General features: G+C 42.3%; 1 protein-coding gene across 1 annotated transcript; it reads left to right on the forward strand.

Annotated features, from left to right (window-relative positions):
* Nucleotides 1–14,434: 14,434 nt before the first annotated feature.
* MAGEC2 (MAGE family member C2) lies at nucleotides 14,435–17,394 on the forward strand. Its single transcript, XM_037989236.2, has 3 exons — nucleotides 14,435–14,622; nucleotides 15,275–15,368; nucleotides 15,677–17,394. Exon 3 carries the CDS (start codon nucleotides 15,743–15,745, stop codon nucleotides 16,862–16,864), a length of 1,122 nt encoding a protein of 373 aa, XP_037845164.2. The 5' UTR covers nucleotides 14,435–14,622; nucleotides 15,275–15,368; nucleotides 15,677–15,742; the 3' UTR covers nucleotides 16,865–17,394.
* Nucleotides 17,395–21,141: the final 3,747 nt, after the last annotated feature.

Below are 21,141 nucleotides of genomic sequence, written 5' to 3' on the forward strand. Positions count from 1 at the left end.
GTGGTGAAATCAGGGCATTTAGGGTATCCATCACCCAAATAAGGTACATTGTACCCATTAAGTAATTTCACATTATCCATCTTCTCCCACTCTGCCCCCCTTCTGAGTCTTAATTGCCTATTATACTACACACTACATCCATGTGTACACATTATTTAACTCCTATTTGTAAGTGAGAACACACTATTGACTTTCTTCATGATAGAATATGAGAAAGTCCACTTTGCTTTTGTATATAATTTTATGTAGGTTTTAAATTTTTTATGATAAACACGTTATTGTCACAATCTAGTATAGGTACATAAGAAGGTGTTTTGGGTGACTCCTTCTTAGTTTCCAGTGGTCTGTTTCTCAATGCCTGTGTGCCTAAACTGCAAAATCTCATTATTATAACTTTTCAGTAATCCTTACTCTCTGGTAAAGTTGTTACATTTAGCTTCTATTTTCTCAAGAATGTCTTGGCTATGCTCGCCCATAGCCATAACTTTAAATTTTAGAATCATCATATTAAGTTTACACATACATTTGCATACAAAGTTTGGTTCCTTAAAATTGGCATTGCAATCAACCTGTAGATAAATTTTCAGGAGAACTAACATATTTACAATATATGTGTTAGGCTGTTCTCACATTGCTACAAACAAATATCTGGGACTGGATAACTTATAAAGAAATAAGGTTTAATTGGCTCACAGTTCTGCAGGCTGTACAGGAAGCATGATGCTGGCATCGGCTTGGCTTCTATAGAGGCCTCAGGAAACTTACAATCATGGTGGAAGTTGAAGGTAGAGAAGACCCATCCCATGGCCAGACAGGAGGAAAAGAGAGAGAAGTGAGGTGCTACACGCTTTTAAATGACCAGATTGAGTTCGAGCTCACTATTGCGAGAACAGTACCAAGAAGATGATACTAAACCATTTATGAGAAATCTGCCCCCATGATCCAATCACCTCTGACCAGGCTCCACCTCCAACATTGGGGATTACACGTTGACATGAGATTTGGGTGAAGACACAGATTCAAACCATATCAATATGAAATTTTAATATCTATTAACATATATAGTTTAAAACTATTGTAGGGAGGAAGAGTGGAGTTAAATGACGGAATAGAAGGCTCCAATAATCACCTCCCCTGCAAGGATACCAATTTAACAACTATCTGCACAAAAAAAAGTACCTTCATAAGAACCAAAAATCAGCTGAGCACTCATAGTACCTGCTTTTAATTTTGTATTGCTGAAAGAGGCATTGAAGAAGGTAGGAAACAGTATTGGATTACCTATGTCACTGCTCCTACATCTCTGGGCAGTGGCTGTGTGGCGTAGGGAGAATCTGAGTGCTTGGGAGAGGGTGAGCACAACAAATGTGAGACAAGGCATTGAATTAAGTGCTGTCCTGTCATGGCAGAAAGCAAAACTAGGCTGAACTCCACTGATGCCTGCACACAGAGAAAATATTTAAACCAGCCCTTTCCAGAGGGGAATGGCCATTCCAACAGTTGGAACTTGAGTACCAGCAAGCCTTGCCACCATAGGCTAAAGTGCTCTGCAGCTGTAAGTAAACTTGAAAGGCAGTCCAAGCCACAGGGACTACAACTTCTAGACAAAACTTATGGCTGAATTGGGATAAGAACCAGTGGAATTAGGGGGAATGCAAGCTATTGAGACATCAGCTAGGGTGGCTAAGGGAGTGCTCCCTCAAACCCATGCTGCACAGCTTGTGGTCCCAAAAGAGACCCCGTCCTTCCACTTGAGGAGAGTAGAGGGAAGGCCAAATAAGACTTTATCATGTATCTTGGATACTATTTCAGACATAGTAGAATAGGGAATTGGGCAGAGTCATGAGGTCCCCATTCCAGGCCCAAGTTCCCAAATGACATTTCAAGACAAACCCTGGGACAGAGGAAACCAACATCTGTGAAGGAAAGGATCCAGTCCTGGCAGGATCCACCACCTGCTGAGTAAAGGGCCCTTGGGTCCTGAGTAACCAGCAGCATTACCCAGGTAGTACACCATAGGCCTTGAGTGAGACTCGGAGACTTGTCAGCTTCAGGTGAGACTCAGCACAGCCACAGCTGTGGATGCTATGAGGAGAGAATGCTTCTGCTTGAGAAAAGCAGAGGGAAAAGTAAAGGGATCTTTGTATTACACCTGAGGTATCATCTTGGCCAAAAAGAGGTAGAGCACCAAACAGACCCTTAGGGTCTCAAATTCCAAGCCTTCGCTCTTGAACAGCATTTCTGGACAGGTGCTGGGCCAGAGGGAAGCCCACTCCCTGAGGAGTGAGTATCAGGCCAGGCAGCATTCACTGCAAGCTGACAGAACACTTGAGCCTTCAGGGAATATCAGTGGTAGCCTGGCAGTGGGGGTAGTGGCCATGAGGTGAGGCTCCCTTGCCTACGAAAAAGGTATGGAAGAATGGAAAAGGCAGTGTCTCATGGTTTGAGTGCCAGTTCAACTGCAGTACAATAAAACACCAGGTAGATTTCTAAGGTATTTGATTTTAGTTCCTGGATCCCAGATGGCACATTTGGACCTGCCCTGGTCCTGTGGGAACTCACCACCCTAAAGGGAAGGACGCAAGTCTGGCTGGCTTTGCTACCTGCTGATTGTAGAGCCACAGGGCCTTAAGAAAATATAGGCAATAGCCTGGCGTGGTTAGAGTGGGCCTTGGGTAAGACCCAATGCTGTGCTGGCTTCAGATCAGACCCAGCACAGTCCAGTCCTAATGATGGTGACCAGAGGGGTGCTTGTGTCATCCACCCCCAGCTCCAGGCAGCTCCACGCAGAGAGACTTCATTTTGTTGGGAGAATGTAAAGAAAGAGGACAAGAGTCACTGCATGGGAATCCAGAGAATTCTTCCAGATCTTACAAGACCACCAAGATGATACCCCTAAGAGTCTGCAAAAACCCCAGTGTTACTGGCCTTGGGGTGCACCTAATGCAGATATGTCTTAGATCACAAAATCCCAGTTCTTTCAAATATCTGGAAAGCCTTCCCAGGAATGATGGATACAAACAAGTCTAGACTGCAAAGGCTGTAATAAATATCTAACTCTTCAGTGCCCAGACACAGATGAATATCCATAAGCATCACAACCATCTATGAAAACATGACCTCAGCAAATCAACTAAATAAGACACCCAGGGACCAATCCTAGAGAAACAGAGAAATGTGATCTTTCAGACAAAGAATTCAAAATAGCTGTTTTGAGAAAACTCAAAGAAATTTAATATAATGAAAAGAAGAAATTCAGAATTCTATCACATACATTTAACAAAGCAATTGAAATAATTCAAAACAATGCATCAGAAGTTCTGGAGTTGAATAACACAACTGACATAGTGAATAAGGCATCGTTTTTTATAAGCAGAATTGATCAAGCAGAAGAAACAATTGGTGAGTTTAAAGAAAGGCTATTTGAAAATACACAGAGGAAAAAACAAAAAAAGAATTAAAAACAATGAAGTGCACATATGAAGTCCAGAAAATAGCCACAAAAAGGGCAAATCTAAGAGTTACTAGCAATAAAGAAGAGGTAAAAGAAAGAGATAATGGTAGAAAGAGTATCCAAAGAGATAGTAACGAAGAACGTCCAAAACCTAGAGAAAGATGTGACTATCCCAGTACAAGAAAGTTACAGAACACCAAGCAGATTTAACCCAAAGAATACACTACCTCAGTGCATTTAATAATCAAACACCCAAAGGTCAAGGAAAATTAAAGGATCCTAAAAGCAGCAAGAGAAAATAAACAAATAACATATCTGAGAGCTCCAATGTGTCTGACGGCAATCTTGTCAGTGGAAATCTTACAGGCCAGGAAAAAGTGGCATAACATATTAAAGTTCTGAAGGAAAAAAACAAACAAACTTTTACCTTAGAATAGGATACATGGTAAAAATATCCTTCAAACATGAAGAAGAAATAAAGCCTTTACCAAACAAAGAAAAGCTGAGGGGTTTCTTCAACACCAGACATGTCCTACAAGAAATGCTAAAAGGCATATTACTTCAATCAGAAAGAAAAGAATGTCAATGAGCAACAAGGAATCACCTGAAGGTACAGAACTTACTAGTAATTGTAAGTACACATAAAAACACAGAATAGTATTACACTGTAACTGGTGTGAAACTACTCTTATTCTAAGTAGAAAGACTAAATGATGAGCCAATCGAGAATAATAACAAAGACAAATTTTCAAGACACAGACAGTAAAATAAAATATAAATAGAACAAAAAAAAGTTAAAAAGCAGGGGATAAAGCTAAGGCATACAGTTTTTCTTAGTTTCCTTTTCGCTTGTTTGTTGGTTTGTCTATGCAAACAATGTTGTTACCAGTTTAAAATAATGGGTTATAAGATAGTAGGTACGAGCCTCATGTTAACTCGAAATAAAAAAATGGATACACAACAAAATCAAAACCAAGAAATTAAATCATTTCATCAGAGAAAATCATCTTCATTAAAAGCAAGACAGGAAGGAAGGAATAATGAAAGAAAATACCACAAAATAGCTATAAACCTAATAAAAAATGGTAGAAGTAAGTCCTTACTTACCAATAATAACTTTGAATGTAAATGGACTAAACTCTCCAATCAAAACACATTGAGTGGCTGAATGGATTAAAAAAACAAAACAGTGAACCATTGCCTATAAGAAACACACTTCAGGCCAGGCGTGGTGGCTCACACCTCTAATCCCAGCACTCTGGGAGGCCGAGGCAGGAGGATCACTTGAGGTCAGGAGTTCAAGACCTGCCTGGGCAACGTGGTGACACCCTGTCTCCACCAAAAAATACAAAAATTAACCGGGGATGGTGGCACATGTTTGTAGTTCCCACCTACTCAGGAGGCTGAGGCAGGAGAATCACTTGAACCCAGGAGGAGGAGGAGGTTACAGTGAGCCAAGATTTTGCCACTGCACTCCAGCCTGGACACCAAGTGATATTCCACCTCAAATAAAGAAAATAAAAAGAAAAGAAAAAAAGAAACATATTTCTCCAACAAAGCAAAACATAGACTGAAAATAAAAGAAGAGAAAAAAAAAATATTCCATGCCAATTGAAGCCAAAAAAGAGCAGGAGTAGTTAGACGTATATAAGACAAAACAGATTTCAAGACAAAAACTATAGGAAGAGACAAACAGTCACTATATAATGATAAAGGGTTCAATTGATCAAAAGGATATAATAATTGTAAATATATATGGAACCAACAGTGGAGCTCCCAGATATATAAATATTATTAGAGCTAAAGAGAGAGATAGACCCAGTACAATAATAGCTGGAGATTTCAACACTCCACTTTCAACATTGGACAGATCTTCCAAACAGAAAATCAACAAAGAAATTTTGGACTTCATCTGTAGTATAGATCAGATAGACTTAATAGATATTTACAGAAGATTTCATCCATTGAAGCTGCAGAATACACATTGTTCTCCTCTTCACATGGATCAGTCTCACATCTTAGGTCACCAGGCAAATCTTAAAATGTTCAAAAAAATTTTAATAATATCAAGCACTTACTCTGGCCACAATGGAATGAAACTAGTAATCAATAGCAAGAGGAATTTTGGAAACTATAAAAACACACGGAAATCAAACAATATGCTCCTAAATGACCAGTGGGTCAAGGAAGAAATTAAGAAGAAAATTGAAACAAAAATTAAAATAAACGGTAACAGAAACACAACATACCATAACCTATGGGGTTCAGGGAAAACAGTACTAAGAGGGAAGTTAATAGCTATAAGTGTCTACATAAAAAAGGAAGAAAAACTTCAAATAAACAATCTAATGATGCATCATAAAGAATTAGAAAAGCAAGATAAAACTCAAGCCAAAATCAGTAGCAGAAAAGAAATAATAAAGATCAGAGCAGAAGTAAATGAACACAAAAGGAATAAAATAATACAAAATATCAACAAAAAGATTTTTTTGAAAAGATAAACAAAATTGACAAACCTTTAGCTAGACTAACAAAGAAAAAAGAGAGAAGACCAAAATAAATAAAATCATAGATTAAAAAGGATTAATTACAACTAATAATGCAGATATTCAAAGGATCACTAGTGGCTACTACAGGCAACTATTTGCCAATGAGCTGGAAAATTTTGAATAGATAAAATCCTAGACACCTACAACCTGCAAACATTAATCCATGAAGAAATCTAGAATGAGAGCAGACCAATGACAAGTAACAAGATCAAAGCCATAACAAAGTGTCTGCTAGTAAAGAAAAGCCCAGGACACAAGAGCTTCACTGCTGAATTCTACCAAACGTTTAAAGAAGTAATGCCAAACCTACTGAATCCATTCTGAAAAATAGAAGACAGAATACTTTCAAACTCGTTATATGTGAGGTCAGTATTAGCCTGATAGCAAAACAAGACAGATACATCAAAAAAAGAAAACTGTAGGTAGGCCAATGTCACTGATAAATATTGATGCAAAAATCCTCAACAAAATAGTATCAAACTAATTCAATAACACACTAAAAAGATAATTCATCACAATGAAGTGGAATTTATTGCAGGGATGCAAGGATGGGTCAACATATGCAAGTCAATCAGTGGGATATGTCATATCAACAGAATGAATGACAAAAATAATATAATCATTTTAATTGATGCTGTAAAAGCATTTAATAAAATTAAGCATCCCTTCATGATAAAAATGCTCAAAAAACTGTGTATGGAAGGAATGTACCTGAACATTTAAAAAGCTCTATATGACAGATCCATAGCTAGCATCATACTGAATGGGTAAAAACTGAATGCCTTTCCTGTAAGATCTAGAATACAACAAGGATGCCCACTTTCATCACTGTTATTCAACATAGTACTGGAAGATCTAGCTAGAGCAATCAGACAAGAGAAAGAAATAAAGGTCATCCAAATTGGAGAAGAAGTCAAATTATTCTTGTTTGCAGATGACATGATCTTATATTTGAAAAATCTAAAGATTCCACCAAAAACTATTAGAACAGATAAACAAATTCAGTAAAGTTGCCAGATACAGCCTACAAAAATCACTAGCATTTCTATATGCCAACAATGAACCATCTGAAAAAGAAATCAAGAGAGTAAACCCATTTAGAATAGTTACAAATAAAATAAAATACCTAGGAATTAATTTAACCAAATAATTGAAAGATCTCTATAATGAAAACCACAAAACATTGATGCAGGAAATTGAAAAAGACAAGCAAGAAGTGAAAAAATATTTCATGTTCATGGATTTCAAGAATCAATATTGTGAAAATGTTCATACTACCCAAATCAATCTACATATTTAATGCAATTCCTATAAAAATACCTAGGATATTCTTCACAAAAATAGTAAAAACAACCCTAAAATGTATATGGAGCCACAAAAGACACAGAATAGCCAAAGCCATCCTAAGCAAAAAGAACAAAACGAGAGGAATCACATTACCTGACTTTAAGTTATACTACAGAGTTATAGCAACCAAAATAGCATGGTACAGACATAAAATCAGACAAAAATCGATGAGTAGAACAGAATGGAAAACCCAGATATAAATCCATGCAGCTATAGTGAATTCATTTTTGACACAGGTGTCAAGAGTCTACATTAGGAAAAGGAGTCTCTTCAATAAATGGTGCTGAGAAAACTGCATATTTGTAAACAGAAGAATGAAACCATGTACTACTATCTCTTGTTATATACAGAAATAAAATCAAAATGAAGTAACCACTTAAATATAAGACCTCAAACTATGAAACTACTAAAAGAAAACTTTGGGGAAACTCTCCAGAACATGTGACTGGACAAAGATTGTTTCAGTAATACCCCACAAGCACAGGCAAGCAAAGCAAAGATGTACAAAAAGGATCACAACAAGTTAGAAATATTCTCCACAGCAAACAGTAAACAAAGTGAAGATGCATCCCACAGAATTGGAGAATATATTTGCTAATTACCTATCTGACAAGGGATTTTATACAATTTTATACAATTTTATTCTAATATTATAAAACTAGAATATACAAGGGTATATAACAATAATGGCATAGAAAAAATCTAATAATCTGATTAAAAATGGGCAAAAGATCTGAATAGACATTTTTCAAAACAAGGCATACGATTGGCCAACAGGTATATCAGAAGGTGCTCAACATCACTGATTAGAGAATTGCAAGTAAAAACTACAATGAGACTTCTCATCCCAGTTATAACGGTTTTTATCCAAAAGTCCAGCAATAATGAATCAGGAAAAGTTTCCTTATCCCCATTGCAGGGCATGCGATGAGGGCGTCGCTCACTTCTTAAGTGCCCCGCTGCTCAGACCTCTAGGGGAGCACACAGACTGTCAGTCTGTGGGGCTTTAAGCCCACAGCAGTGTCTAGGAGTGAATTATAGCTGAAGTCCCAGTGGACGTATGTTACAGGGTTCTCTTTCAGTTTAGCTATCCATAGGTGGCTTGGGATAGTCAGCTCAATTAGACCCCTGCCTCATCGCAAGGATGAGGGCTTTCTGTATCCCAGGGTTCTTGCCTTGGTGTACTGGAAGAATCGGATTACACGAGGGCTTGGCGAATGAGTGCAAGGTTTTACTGAGTGGAAGTAGCTCTCACTAGATGGGACAGCCAGAAGAGAGATGGTTTTCCCCTGGAGTCAGGCCACTCCGCGGCCCGGGCTCTCCTCCGACTGCCCCAACCAAACTCCACCTCATTCTCCTGGTCAATAGCTTGCTGGTGTGCCTGTGTGTGTCATGTGCTCTTCCACTGGAATGCTCCCCTCGATGTCCTCTCAATGTCTAGCCACTTGTGTCTTCTTCTGCAGATGTGTCTCTCTCCATGTCCAGCCGCTTGTGTGTCTGCCTGCTAGGGTCTTGGGGGTTTTAATAGGCACAGGATGGGGGCATGGCAGGCCAGGGTGGTCTTGGCAAATGCAACATTTGGGCAGGAAAGCAGAAATGACTGTCCTCACCTAGGTCCGTGGGCACAGGCCCAGGAGTGGAGCCCTAGCCAGGGACCATGCCCTCCTCTAACCAGCACTTCCCTGCCCCGCTTCAGTACCAGTAACAAATGCAAGTGAGGATGTGGACAAAAGGGAACACTTGCATATTGTTGGTGGGAATGTAAATTAGTACAGCTGCTATGGAGAACAGTTTGGAGGTTCCTCCAAAAACTACAAATAGAGCTATCGTCTGATCCAGCAATCCCATTGCTTGCTATATTCAGAAAAGAAAGGAAGTCAGTATATCAAAGAGATAGCTGCACTCCCATGTTTATGGCAGCACTGTTGACTATAGTACATATACACAATGGAGTACTACTTGGCCATAAAAGAAAATGAGTTACAGTCATCTGCAGCACATGAACAAAAGTATAGGTCATTATGTTCAATGAAATAAGCCAGGCACAAAAGACAAACTGTATATTCTCATTATTTGTGGGGAAAATCAATACGATTGAATTCACGGAGACAGAGCATAGAGGGATGGTTACCAGAGGATGGGAAGGGTAGTGAGAGGGTGGGGAGAAAGTCGGGAGGGCTAATGGGTAGAAAAAAATAGAAACAATGGGTAAGACCTAGTATTTGCCAGGGCAATGGGATGATAATAGTGAAAAAATAATTTAATTGAACATTTAAAGTAAATAAAAGGGTATAATTGGATTGTTTGTAACACATCAGATACATAATTGATGTAACGGATACCCCCATTTACCGTGTGGTAATTATTACGTATTTCATGCCTGTATCAAAATATCTCATGTAAGCCATAAAAATATACACCTATAATGTATCCCCCAAATTAAAAATTAAAATTTTAAAAGCCCTAAATTTATGTAGGGGCTCATCAATTAATCTAAATGCTACATTTATTATTTTCTGTGAAGTTGTTAAATTTTTTTGGTAAATTTATTTTAATTGATATTTTGGTATGATATAAGTTATATTTTGTTTACCATTTTTTTCATACTCTTTGCTCCTGCAAAAAAAGCAAGGTTCATTTTTGTATACTGATCTTTTATCTGACAAGCACGTGTACTGATTTATAGATTAGGGTGATTATCTTTAATTCTGATTTTTTTTCATAAATAGTCTAATAATCTGTTACTCATGGAAACACTATTTTCTACATTAACATCCTAACTGCTTTTATATCTGCTATATGTTACATCACTGGCTACTACCTTTATTAGACAATTGAATAGAAATTTGTGATACCAGGATTCTAGTTTGGTTTGGTTACTAATCTCAAAGCAGAAGTTTCAAATTTTCCCAGGTAAGTATAATACTTACCATCAAGAGTTAAATAAAATTTTACCTAGTTTGCTAACGTTATCACATTTTAAAAAACCTTTTATTTTAGGTTAATTTTAGATGTATGGAAAAATTATTAAGATAGTGCAAAAAGTTCCCAAATATTCCATATCATACCCACCATACATAGGACAATTTGTCACTGACGATGCTAATTTGATCACCATGGCAATGTAGATTGTTTTTAGCTTTCTTCAGGGTACAGTCACATTATTTTTCCCCTGTGTCATACTGACATCCTGAGAAGGACAGGGCAACCCAGGACCAACCAGTAGTCAAATGAGGCCTCTGAGGGAAAATTGCAGAGACACTCTGCCCACAAAGAGGAGGATCCACAGAATCCAGCTTCCCCACTGCTGTCAGCCATGGGAGGCCCTGGAGCATGGTGGCCCACTGTGGCATCCCCCTGACTTCTTAGATGGTAGAAAGAGGAGAAGGCTGTGCTCAGGTGAGTCTCACTTCGGATCATGAGAGGGGAAGGGACTCAGGCCCTTCCAGGCATCCCCAGGATGACATAGAGGAAAGACTGGTGAGACATCCCTCCCAAGAAACAGAAGGACACACAAAATCAGCCCCTGTTTTCACCCCTGAGAGGCCTCGGGCAGGGCCCTCAGGCAGGGATGCTAGGGCTCTTCACTTCCTCTTGGTTTGGGGTCTCATGGAAACGGGAACCTTGATCTGAAGACCATGGTCTCTGGACAGCAGGGGAAGGGACTCTGAGGCCCTGTCAGGGATAATAATTGCAGGAAGACAGAGTCTTGTCCATGCCATTTCAGACACAGGGCACCGGAGCCCTACCATGGGCTTTGCAGGCCCTATGCCACTGTGGGTGGATGGGATTCTCCCTCTCTTCTACCTTGCTGGTCTCAGGGATGGGAGGGGCTTATTCGGAGGTGAAAGACTCAGATGCACAGAGGCAGGGAGCCCAGGCAGTTTCAGGCTGTGCCTCCCAGGAGGGCAGGAAGGGAACACCCATGACTGGTAGTGCCACCAACCTGTCCCTGTGCCTGCTGCCAGCTCTGGAGGAGCCCATCAGGGTCCCCAGATTTACAACTTTCTGACTTCCATTTTGGGAGTCAGCCAGAGGGGAGATTTTCTCTGAGGAGGGCAGCGTCAGTTAAACAGAGAGAGTAGGCCCTCGGAGGCCATACCCCACTGTGGATGGATGTGAGTCCACCTCTCTTGCACCGTGCAGGTCTCAGGGATGGGAGGTGCTTATTCGGGGGTGAAAGACTCAGATGCACAAGGTCAGGCATCCCAGGCAGTTTCAGGAGTCCAGGCACAGCCTCTCAAGAAGGCAGGAAGGGAACACCCATGACTGATAGTGCTCCCTGTCCTGTCCCTGTGCCTGCTGCCAGCTCTGGAGAAGCCCATCAGGGTCCCCAGATGTACAACTTTCTAACTTCCAGTTTGGAAGCCTGCCAGAGGGGAAGTTTTCTCTGAGGAGGGCAGTTTCAGTTAAGCAGAGAGAGGAGCCCCAGGACTGGCCACTCAACAAGAAGAGAACTCTATGAAAGGACAGTGACCTCCCAACATGGAGGGGAGACCCAGATCACGCCCAGTCACAATCTGCTGTAACACCTGGAGAAAGGAGGTGACCGGGAGAGAGCAAGGAGGTGGGAAGAAAGAGGTGGGCAGGGGCGTGAGAAGGAAAAGGTGGAGGGGGACCATAAGGTAAGCAGGAAGGGCTGGAAGGAGGCAGGGAATTGGGCAGGAAGAAGTGGGCCAGTCACGTGGAGGTGGATAGGAAGAAGTGGAAGGGGTTGGGGAAGTGGGCAGGAATGGGTGGAAGGGGGTGAAGAGGTGAGCCATAATGGGTGGAATGGGTAGGGAGGTGGGTAGGAAAGGGTGGGAAGGAGTGGGGAGATGGACAGGAACTGGTAGAAGGGGGCAGAAGGTAAACAGTAATGGGTGCAATGGAGTAGGGACGTGGGCAAGAAAAAGTGGATGGAGGTGGAGAGGAGGGCAGGAAAGGGGGGAAAGGGTGGAGAGGTGGGGGTGGATCCTCCGCAGAGAGGAGGCCCCCCTCCCTGATGCTGGGTGTATAGCACTCTACACCCAGGAGAATGGCTGACATCTAAAACACTGAAACATCAAATGTTGACATGCATGTTGACCAACAGGAACTTTCAGTCGTTGTTAGTGGGATAGACCCGGAGGAATCATGAAAGCATATTGCTAAATGAAAGAAGAAAATCTAAAAAGGCTTCCTAGCATACCACATTCTGGAACAGGCAAGGATGAATACACTAAAAACATTACTGGTTTCCAGGGGCTGAGGGTTGGGGTTGGGGTAAGGGGGATTGATTAATTAGGTGGAACACAGAGGAGCTCTAAGATGGTGAAACAATTCTGTGTGATAACACAATGATGAATACTTGCCATTACACCCTTATCAAAATTTATAGTATCCTCAGCATTAAGAGTGAGTTCTGATGTAAACGATGGACTTAAGAATGAGGTACCAATACAGGTCCATCAGTTGTAGCAAACATGTCATAATAATACAAAATGTAAATAAAAAGATAGACTGTGTGTGTGTGTGCAGTAAACATGCAGGGCGGGTGGTGTAGACATGTAGGAACTCTAATTCTGATGAAGTTTCTCTTTGTATTTTTGAATTAACAATGCTCTAAAAATGAAGTTTATTCATCTATAAAAAGATGCAAATGATTTGAATAGACACTTTACAAAAGGGAATATAGCAAACGAAAAAAAAAGCATATAAAAAGATGACCAATGTCATGTCATTAAGAAGATACAAACAAAAACCAAAGAAGGTTCCAATACATGCTTATGAGAATGGCTAAAACCTGAAAATCTAAAATACTAAATGTAAGAGAAGATATAGAATAACAGAAATTCTCATTCCTTGCTAGTTGTGATAAAAAATAGTACAGGCACACTTTTAAGTCAGTATTTTATGAAGTTAATCATATGACAAATTGGAAAAGTTAAAATTACAGGAACTGAAAACAGAAGAGAGTTGCTAGGAGCTTTGTAGAGTGCAGTGATTGACATCAAACGGGATGCACAGGAGAATTGTAGGCAGGTGGAACCGGTCAGTATGATACTTGATTTGTAGATATGGGACTCCATGCATTTTCCAAAATACATATAACTTCACATTCTAGTTAAACCTGATGTGTGTATTTAAAACTTTAATCACGTATTGTTTTTTTAAAGGGTCACGGGTTGCTGAAAAGACTGATTTTTGTTCAGGGACTAGAATAGGAAAAGAAGCAACAATAAGGAAGCCTTTAACACAGGCTATGGGAGAGATGATATTAACTTCACTCACAGCAGTAAAGTAGAAAAACTTGGAATGGAATTTAGAAGTTGAAGGAACAAATGTTGCCGTCTGGACAGGAGAAGGAAGGAGTATAGGCTCTTTTAGAAGTAATACCTTGAGAAAGACAGAGGGGCCTTCCCACCCCATTTCAGAGGGCAGTGGAGGCCTGCCTTAGGGCCAGGAGGCCCTATCCCACTGTGGGTGGATGTGATTCTACTTCTCTTCCACCTTGCAGGTCTCGGGGATGGGAGGGGCTTATTCGCAGGTGAAAGACTCAGATGCACAGAGACAGGGAGTCCAGGCCATTTCAGGAGTCCAGGCACAGCCTCTCAGGAGGGCAGGAAGGGAACACCCATGACCGGTAGTGCCCTCTGTCCTGTCCCTGTGCCTGCTGCCAACTCTGGAGGACCCCATCAGGGTCCCCAGATGTACAATTTTCTTACTTCCATTTTGGGAGTCAGCAGAAGGGGAGGCTGTCTCTGAGGAGGGCAGCTTCAGTTAAGCCAAGAGAGAAGTCCCAGAACTGGCCAGAAAACAAGAAGAGATGTGGAAGGACGGTGACCTCCCAACACGGAGGGGAGGTGCAGGCTGCACCAAGTCGCTCCCTGCTGACACCCCTGGAAAAAGGAGGGTGGGATGTCAAGGACTGGGGAGGTGGGAGTGAAAAGGTCCACAAGGTTTAGGGAGTGAGCAGGAAGGGTTGGAGGGCAGCTGGGATGTGGGAAGGAAGGGATGGAAAAGAAGCGGAGAGGTGGGGAGTGGTTCCTCCTCGGAGTGGAGGCCCCGCCCCACGTTGACGCTGCCGTCAGCCCTGGACCACCACGGCCGGGTTCCCGGATGTGCTTTCCAGACGGCCATCTTGGGAATCTAAAGGATCGGAGGCATTTTGCAAGGAGATTCGAATCAAGTCAGGCGCGGGGAGTCTTAGACCTGGCCAGTCCACAAGGTGAGGGCCCTGAGGAAGAACTGAGGGACCTCCCACCATAGAGAGATGAAATCCCGGCCTGCGCTGCCGCTGCCGTGGGACTGGTAGGTCCCAGACAGGAAAATGCCCACAGAAGAAGGGAGGAGATGCCGGCCCTCTAGGGAATAAATAGGAAGACATTGAGGAGGACTGGGGGAACTCCCATCTCAGAGGACAGATTCCCACAGATTCCCACCCTGCTCCTCGAGAATCAGCCCTCGTAGAACTCCCCTGCCAGCTAAGGCTGAGTGGCAGCCATCTCATTTCTGGGTGAGGGGTGGTGGGGAGGCAGAGGCCTTGTTCTGGGGGTCCCGTGGCAAGTCAGCACGGGGAGCTGCCTCTGGTTGGCAGAGGGAAGATTCCCAGGCCCTGCTGGTGATAAGACAGAAGACAGGAGTCACATGTGCATCAGAACGGACGTGAGGCCACCCAGACCGCCTCCATGGTAGAGTGCTGGGAGGTGGCTGCCACTGCACTACCTCCCACTGCTCTCAGGGATGTGGAGGTTGCTAGGAGGTTTTGCCTTAGGCCAGCAGAGTGGTGGGGGCTTGACCCTCTCTGAGAAGCCGTGAGGTTTCCAATTAAATTCTGAGGGGGCCATGCAGTCCAGAACTATGGGGCTCTGGGATTCTGGCCAGCCCCAGCTGTCAGTCCTGGGAGGCCCAAGACTCTACTTGTAGTCTTTAACCTGAGGGGCTCCGTCACTTCCTCTTGCAGGTGCTCCAGGAACCAGGTGGTGACAAACTGGGTGTGAGGCACACATCCTAAAGTCAGCATAGCAGAGGAGGCCCAGGCAGTGCCAGGAGTCAAGGTGAGTGCACATCCTGACTGTGTACCAAGGGCCCTACTCCCAGAAACAGAGGAGACCCCACAGTACCCGGCCGTACCCACCTACTGTTATTCCTGGGGTCTCAGGCTCTGCCTGCCAGCTGTGCCCTGAGGTGTGTTCCCACATCCTCCTGCAGGTTGCCAGCAGACAAACTCCCTAGGAAGACAGGAGACCTGTGAGGCCCTAGAGCACCACCTTAAGAGAAGAAGAGCTCTAAGTTGGCCTTTGTCAGAGCCATCATGGGTGAGTTTCTCAGCTGAGGCCATTCACACTGTCATTCTCTTCCACAGGCCTGTTAGATCTCATCATCCATATTCCTGTTGATACCTTTACCTGCTGCTCCTGAAGAAGTCGTTATGCCTCCCATTCCGGGCGTTCCATTCCACAACGTTGACGACGACTCCCCGGCCTCAGTTGAGTCAGAAGACTGGGTAGATGCACAGGATCCCACAGATGAGGAAGAGGAGGAAGCCTCCTCCATTTCCTCTTCCACTTTCTACTTAGTATTTTCCCCCTCTTCCTTCTCCTCATCCTCTTCTCTGATTCTTGGTGGTCCTGAGGAGGTGGTGCCATCTGATGTGATACCACGTCTTCCCGAGAGCACTCCCAGTAGTCCTCCACAGAGTCCTCCACAGGGTCCTTCCCAGAGTCCTCAGAGCTCCTGTTGCTCCTCTTTTTCATGGAGCTCATTCAGTGAAGAGTCCAGCAGCCAGAAAGAGGAGGATACAAGTACCTGTCAGGGCCTGCCAGACAGTGAGTCCTCTTTCACACATACACTAGATGAAAAGGTGGCCGAGTTAGTGGCGTTCCTGCTCCTCAGATACAAAGCAGAGGAGCCTGTAACAGAGGCAGAGATGCTGATGATTGTCATTAAGTACAAAGACTACTTTCCTGTGATACTCAAGAGAGCCCGTGAGTTCATGGAGCTTCTTTTTGGCCTTGCCCTGATAGAAGTGGGCCCTGACCACTTTTCTGTGTTTGCAAACACAGTAGACCTCACTGATGAGGGTAGTGATGACGAGGGCATGCCGGAGAACAGCCTCCTGATTATTATTCTGAGTGTGATCTTCATAAAGGGCAGCTTTGCCTCTGAGGAGGTCATCTGGGAAGTGCTGAATGCAATAGGGGTGTATGCTGGGAGGGAGCACTTCATCTATGGGGAGCCCAGGGAGCTCCTCACTAAAGTTTGGGTGCAGGGGCAATACCTGGAGTGTCGGGAGGTGCCAAACAGTTCTCCTCCGTATTATGAATTCCTGTGGGGTCCGAGAGCCCATTCAGAAAGCATCAAGAGGAAAGTACTAGAGTTTTTAGCCAAGCTGAACAACACTGTCCCTAGTTCCTTTCCATCCTGGTACAAGGATGCTTTGAAAGATGTGGAAGAGAGAGCCCAGGCCATGACTGATACCACAGATGATGCCACTGTCATGGCCACTGAAAGCCTCAGTGTCATGTCCAGCAACCTCCCCTTTTCTGAGTGAAGTCTAGGATAGTTTCTTCGCTCTGTGTTTGAACAAGGCAGTTTAGGTTCTAGGTAGTGGAGGGCCAGGTGGGGCTCGAGGAACATAATGTTCTTTGCATTTCTGTCCCGTATGGGTGATGTGGAGATTTACCTGTTTTTCAGTACTTTTTGAATGCTTTTCCTTTGAATAGCAGGTAGTTAGCTTCAGAGCATTAATTTATGAATATTGGTCATATATATATTGCTGTTTATCTGGTTTAAGAGTAACAGTTTGATATTTTGTTTAAAAAAAATGGAAATACCTTCTCCCTTATTTTGTGATCAGTAACAGGGTAGTGTGGTATTGTAATAGGCTTTTTTTTTTTTTTTTAACAATACACAATAACTCAGCTGTTAAATAGTGGGACAACATGAAGGATGGTCAAGATTTTCATTTCCTTGTCCTGCTTATTCTTTTGTTCTTGAAAATTAAAGATATATACCTGGCTTTGCTTAGCTTGTTGAAGAAAGTAGCAGAAATTAAATCTTAATAAAAGAAAGCCACACTGACTCCTTTATTTGCTGAGCATTCTTTTAGTATTTGCTTGTGGAAGTCACTGTTAGTAGTGGGGATACTAATGAAAGCATGACTTATCTCTATCCACAAAACAGTAGAGTCTAGGAGCAGAAGCCATATCAAGAAGGTGGTAAGATATTCTCTACAATCTAAAGAACAAGTTAAAAAGGGGCTGGGGAGGTGAGACTCCAGACGCAAGCCTTCAAGTGTAAAGGTCTTGAGCTAAGGCAGCTTGGGGCTTTGGAAAACTGCAGTTGCTTTTCTGAGGGCTGGTAGTTACAAAGCTGGGTGGTAGCTGGGACCAGACTCTCGGAGGGTGAGGGAAGAGCCTGGAATGGGAAATTGCTCTGAGAAGTTGCTTCTGGGTGGAGGATGAAGCAGAGAGGAGTCTCCACATGGGGAAGTAATGGAAGGTGTCCTGTGGCTCTGTAACTGGTGAGTTTGAACACAGTGCAAGAACCAGGTGATTGATATCCATCATCTGCAAGGGTTTCCTGAGAAATGTAGTGATAATCCCTTGAAGTGGTGCCCAGAAGCCTCTAGGCTGACTCACTTACCTGGCGTGGGAGAGCCAGAGCCTACTCCATGGAAAGGCCATTTAATGAGGTGATTTTGAATCTAACGTGGGCAACTCCAAGCAAGGGCTAGATTTTTAGTGGAGGATACATAAAACTAGTGCTTTGGATCGATGAGCATTGAAGAAGGCGAAAAGGAGTTGGTCCTTGACTCAAATTCCAGGATCATTGAGTCGCATTCCACTTGGGGAATTCTCTACTTACCCAAATTATACAATATATCATTTTGGAAAGAAAATGGACTGAGTTTTATTTATGAAGCCGGATTTTTGGTTGAGTTGGTACTCCATGACATATTCAGCTACATATGCTCTGAGATGTTTTAGATCATAAAACAAGAGTGAAATTTTTCATAAAAGACAGTGGTAGCCTTGGGGTTATAATTACATTGGTAACTGCCATTTGTTAAAATTCCAATATATGCTTGGCACTGTGCCAGGTGTTTTACTCACATTATAAACATCCAGCAATTCTACAAGACAGGGCTTATGAAACCCCTTTTACAGATGAAGAACCTGAGGTGCATAGTCCTTGATAAATTCAGTAAGATCAGATGGCTACAAAGTGACAGGGCTGGCACTTGAGCCTTGCTCTGAGTTCATCTTGACTCATGCTGTCCCTCTCTTCCCAGCCTGAGGAAGGCCTTTGCCTTTTAAGCTACTTCTCTGCACACTTGCTATAATCTCTCAGATGACATCAAGATGAACCCTGTGTCCAAGGTATTCAGGTAGGCTGGGAGAAGAATGGTGACAATGAGAATAAATACAATTTGGGGATCACTGTGGGCTTAGTTTACCTGCTCCTATTCTGAGCCCTAGGTTTCTTGAGAGCTGACTCTGTCCAGGTGCCAGCAGTTCTGTCCAGCCTCAGCACTTTCCCACTTTACAGCACCCTCCTTCTTGTCTCTCCTGTGTGCTCTCCTGAGCAACTCTGGAACCTGTCCTGCTGACCAGCTCGTCCCTACAATCTCTCTGTGAAGGCTGTGCCCTGCTTCCAGTGTAACAGCCCAGAATCAGCAGTCCTTCCCCTGACACAGACGCCTCCTCATCCCCACAGAAGTTCCCTGACTGATCCATCCATACCCCCGGCTCCTGTGCGATAACAGCAATTCGATGTACATTTTCAGTTTGGATAGTGACAATTCCCTATCTATCCTGGGCATCTTCAACACGCTCTCAAAATACTCCCACATAGGGTGGTGAGTAGAATCTGATTTGCCACATAATATACTGGCTCTAGGCATGTAATCCTAGGGTAAGAGAGTTTTTGATATCCTAATATTTGATATTTGTATTAGGATTTTAATATATGATATTTGTAGTAACATTGTTTGAAACAGGCCACTGAAGAGAGAACACAGATTAATGAGCTATACTAGGTGGTCAAAAAGCAAAGCTTCCTTCATAAACTTGGTATATGAGATAAGACTATGGGAATCACTTTGTAAATAAATGACAAGGAGTTGAATTTCTGAAAAACAGAAAAATAAAAAAATCCTGAATACTGCCTAGGAGGTGACGAAGGTTCCTTGGATAGCTCTGACGAGCAGAGAAAACAATGGTTGATCATCTTTCCATTGTCCTTTGTCTGTTACCTGCCGCACAGGAAAATCCTGGTTTGCAGTCCGCCACAGGCACATGTGCAGTTGTTCAAGAGTGTTCAGTTATGTGAAGGGTAGCAGAGGCTCTCAGGGTAGGATATACACCAAAAGGCATGACAGGATTCTCAGCCTAAAGAAATTATGTTTATCATAAAAAGGATGGTGCAGCAAAGTGCTGAGGGAATCAGGTTGACCCTCCCTGCCAAGACTTACAGAATTGTTTTAAAACCTATTGTAATTCTTTGAAACCGCCAATCACCGAGTGGGTGCAATAAAAAACTGTAAGATTTCAAGGCAATGCTGGCTTTCTCATAAACAATTACAAGAAATTAAAAGACTTACCTTCATAAATTATAATAGTTGCTTTTAATTGCGCACCGTAATGGCTTATGTGAGATGTTACAATTGCCAATCTTCTTGTCTAACTTGTCATCCTGGTTGGTTCCTTTGCAGTTAGACAGAAGCCAGTGCATCGTTCCAATGCTTTCATTTCTTTTCAGCAGTTAACATCTGTTATGATATAAAGCTACAAGTTGAAAGCAGCTTGGATACCTGGGTAACATGAGAGCCAAGACTCAGTATGTATTAGTTTATTAAGCCGTAACAACATACCACAGACTGGGTGACTTAAACAATACTCATGTATTTTCTCACATTTCTGGAGGCTAAAAATCCAAGAACAAGATTTTCGCCAGTTGATTTCTTCTGTGCCCTGTCCTTGACTTGCAGATGGCCACTTTCTCACTGAATTTCTACATGGTTGTCCCTTGTTCTGTGTGTCTGTATCCTAATCTCCTCTTCTTATGAGGACACCTACCAGTAATATTGAATACGACCCTAATAATAAGACCTCATTTTAACTTAATTACCTCTTCAAAGGCTTTGTCTCCAAATACAGTGACATTCTGAGGTACTGGGGGTTAAGACCTGGATAGATGCCTTTGGAGGGAGAAGTAGAATTCAGCCCATAAAACTCTGCCAACTAAAATCGGAATTTAAATGTGTTAAACCATGTAAATTTCAGGAAATGTTTTCATTCCATCCGCTTCCTGTTACTTTATCTGACTACTACACTGCTACTCTTCCTTTTCTTACGCTTACTTTAATGCTTTTCTCACAAATAAATACTGCATTTATTATTGTTGAAAAAAAGTCTAAAAATACACAGAAACCACATTTCTCCCCTTTGTAAAGTTTCTTCAAAATTCAGCCTCTTACTCAGAAGTTTCCACAATTAACAGTGTGGTGTGTAAATTTTAGAAGCTGATTTAAAGATTTTAAATGACAGATGTGGTAATACAGAAACACACACACAGATATTTACATATATATTTATATACATGTCTATAAATATAAGTATACATGGGTAATGATATACATATAGATATGCAAGTTACCTTTACACTATCATAGGTGAAATTCCATTTAAATTAAAATGTGACATTATTTGGAGATAGGATTATTTCAGAGGCAATTAAGTTAAAATGAGGTTATTAATGCTGTCCCTGATTAAATATCATGGGAGTCATTATTAAGAGGAGGAATTTGGACATAGAGATATGAGT

This window comes from Chlorocebus sabaeus, chromosome X, assembly GCF_047675955.1.
Source record: "Chlorocebus sabaeus isolate Y175 chromosome X, mChlSab1.0.hap1, whole genome shotgun sequence".
In the NCBI taxonomy this organism is placed as follows: Eukaryota; Metazoa; Chordata; class Mammalia; order Primates; family Cercopithecidae; genus Chlorocebus; species Chlorocebus sabaeus.

Coding starts and splice junctions, on each gene's coding strand:
- MAGEC2 (XM_037989236.2), top strand. CDS start 15,743: ATGCCTCCCATTCCGGGCGTTCCATTCCACAACGTTGACGACGACTCC.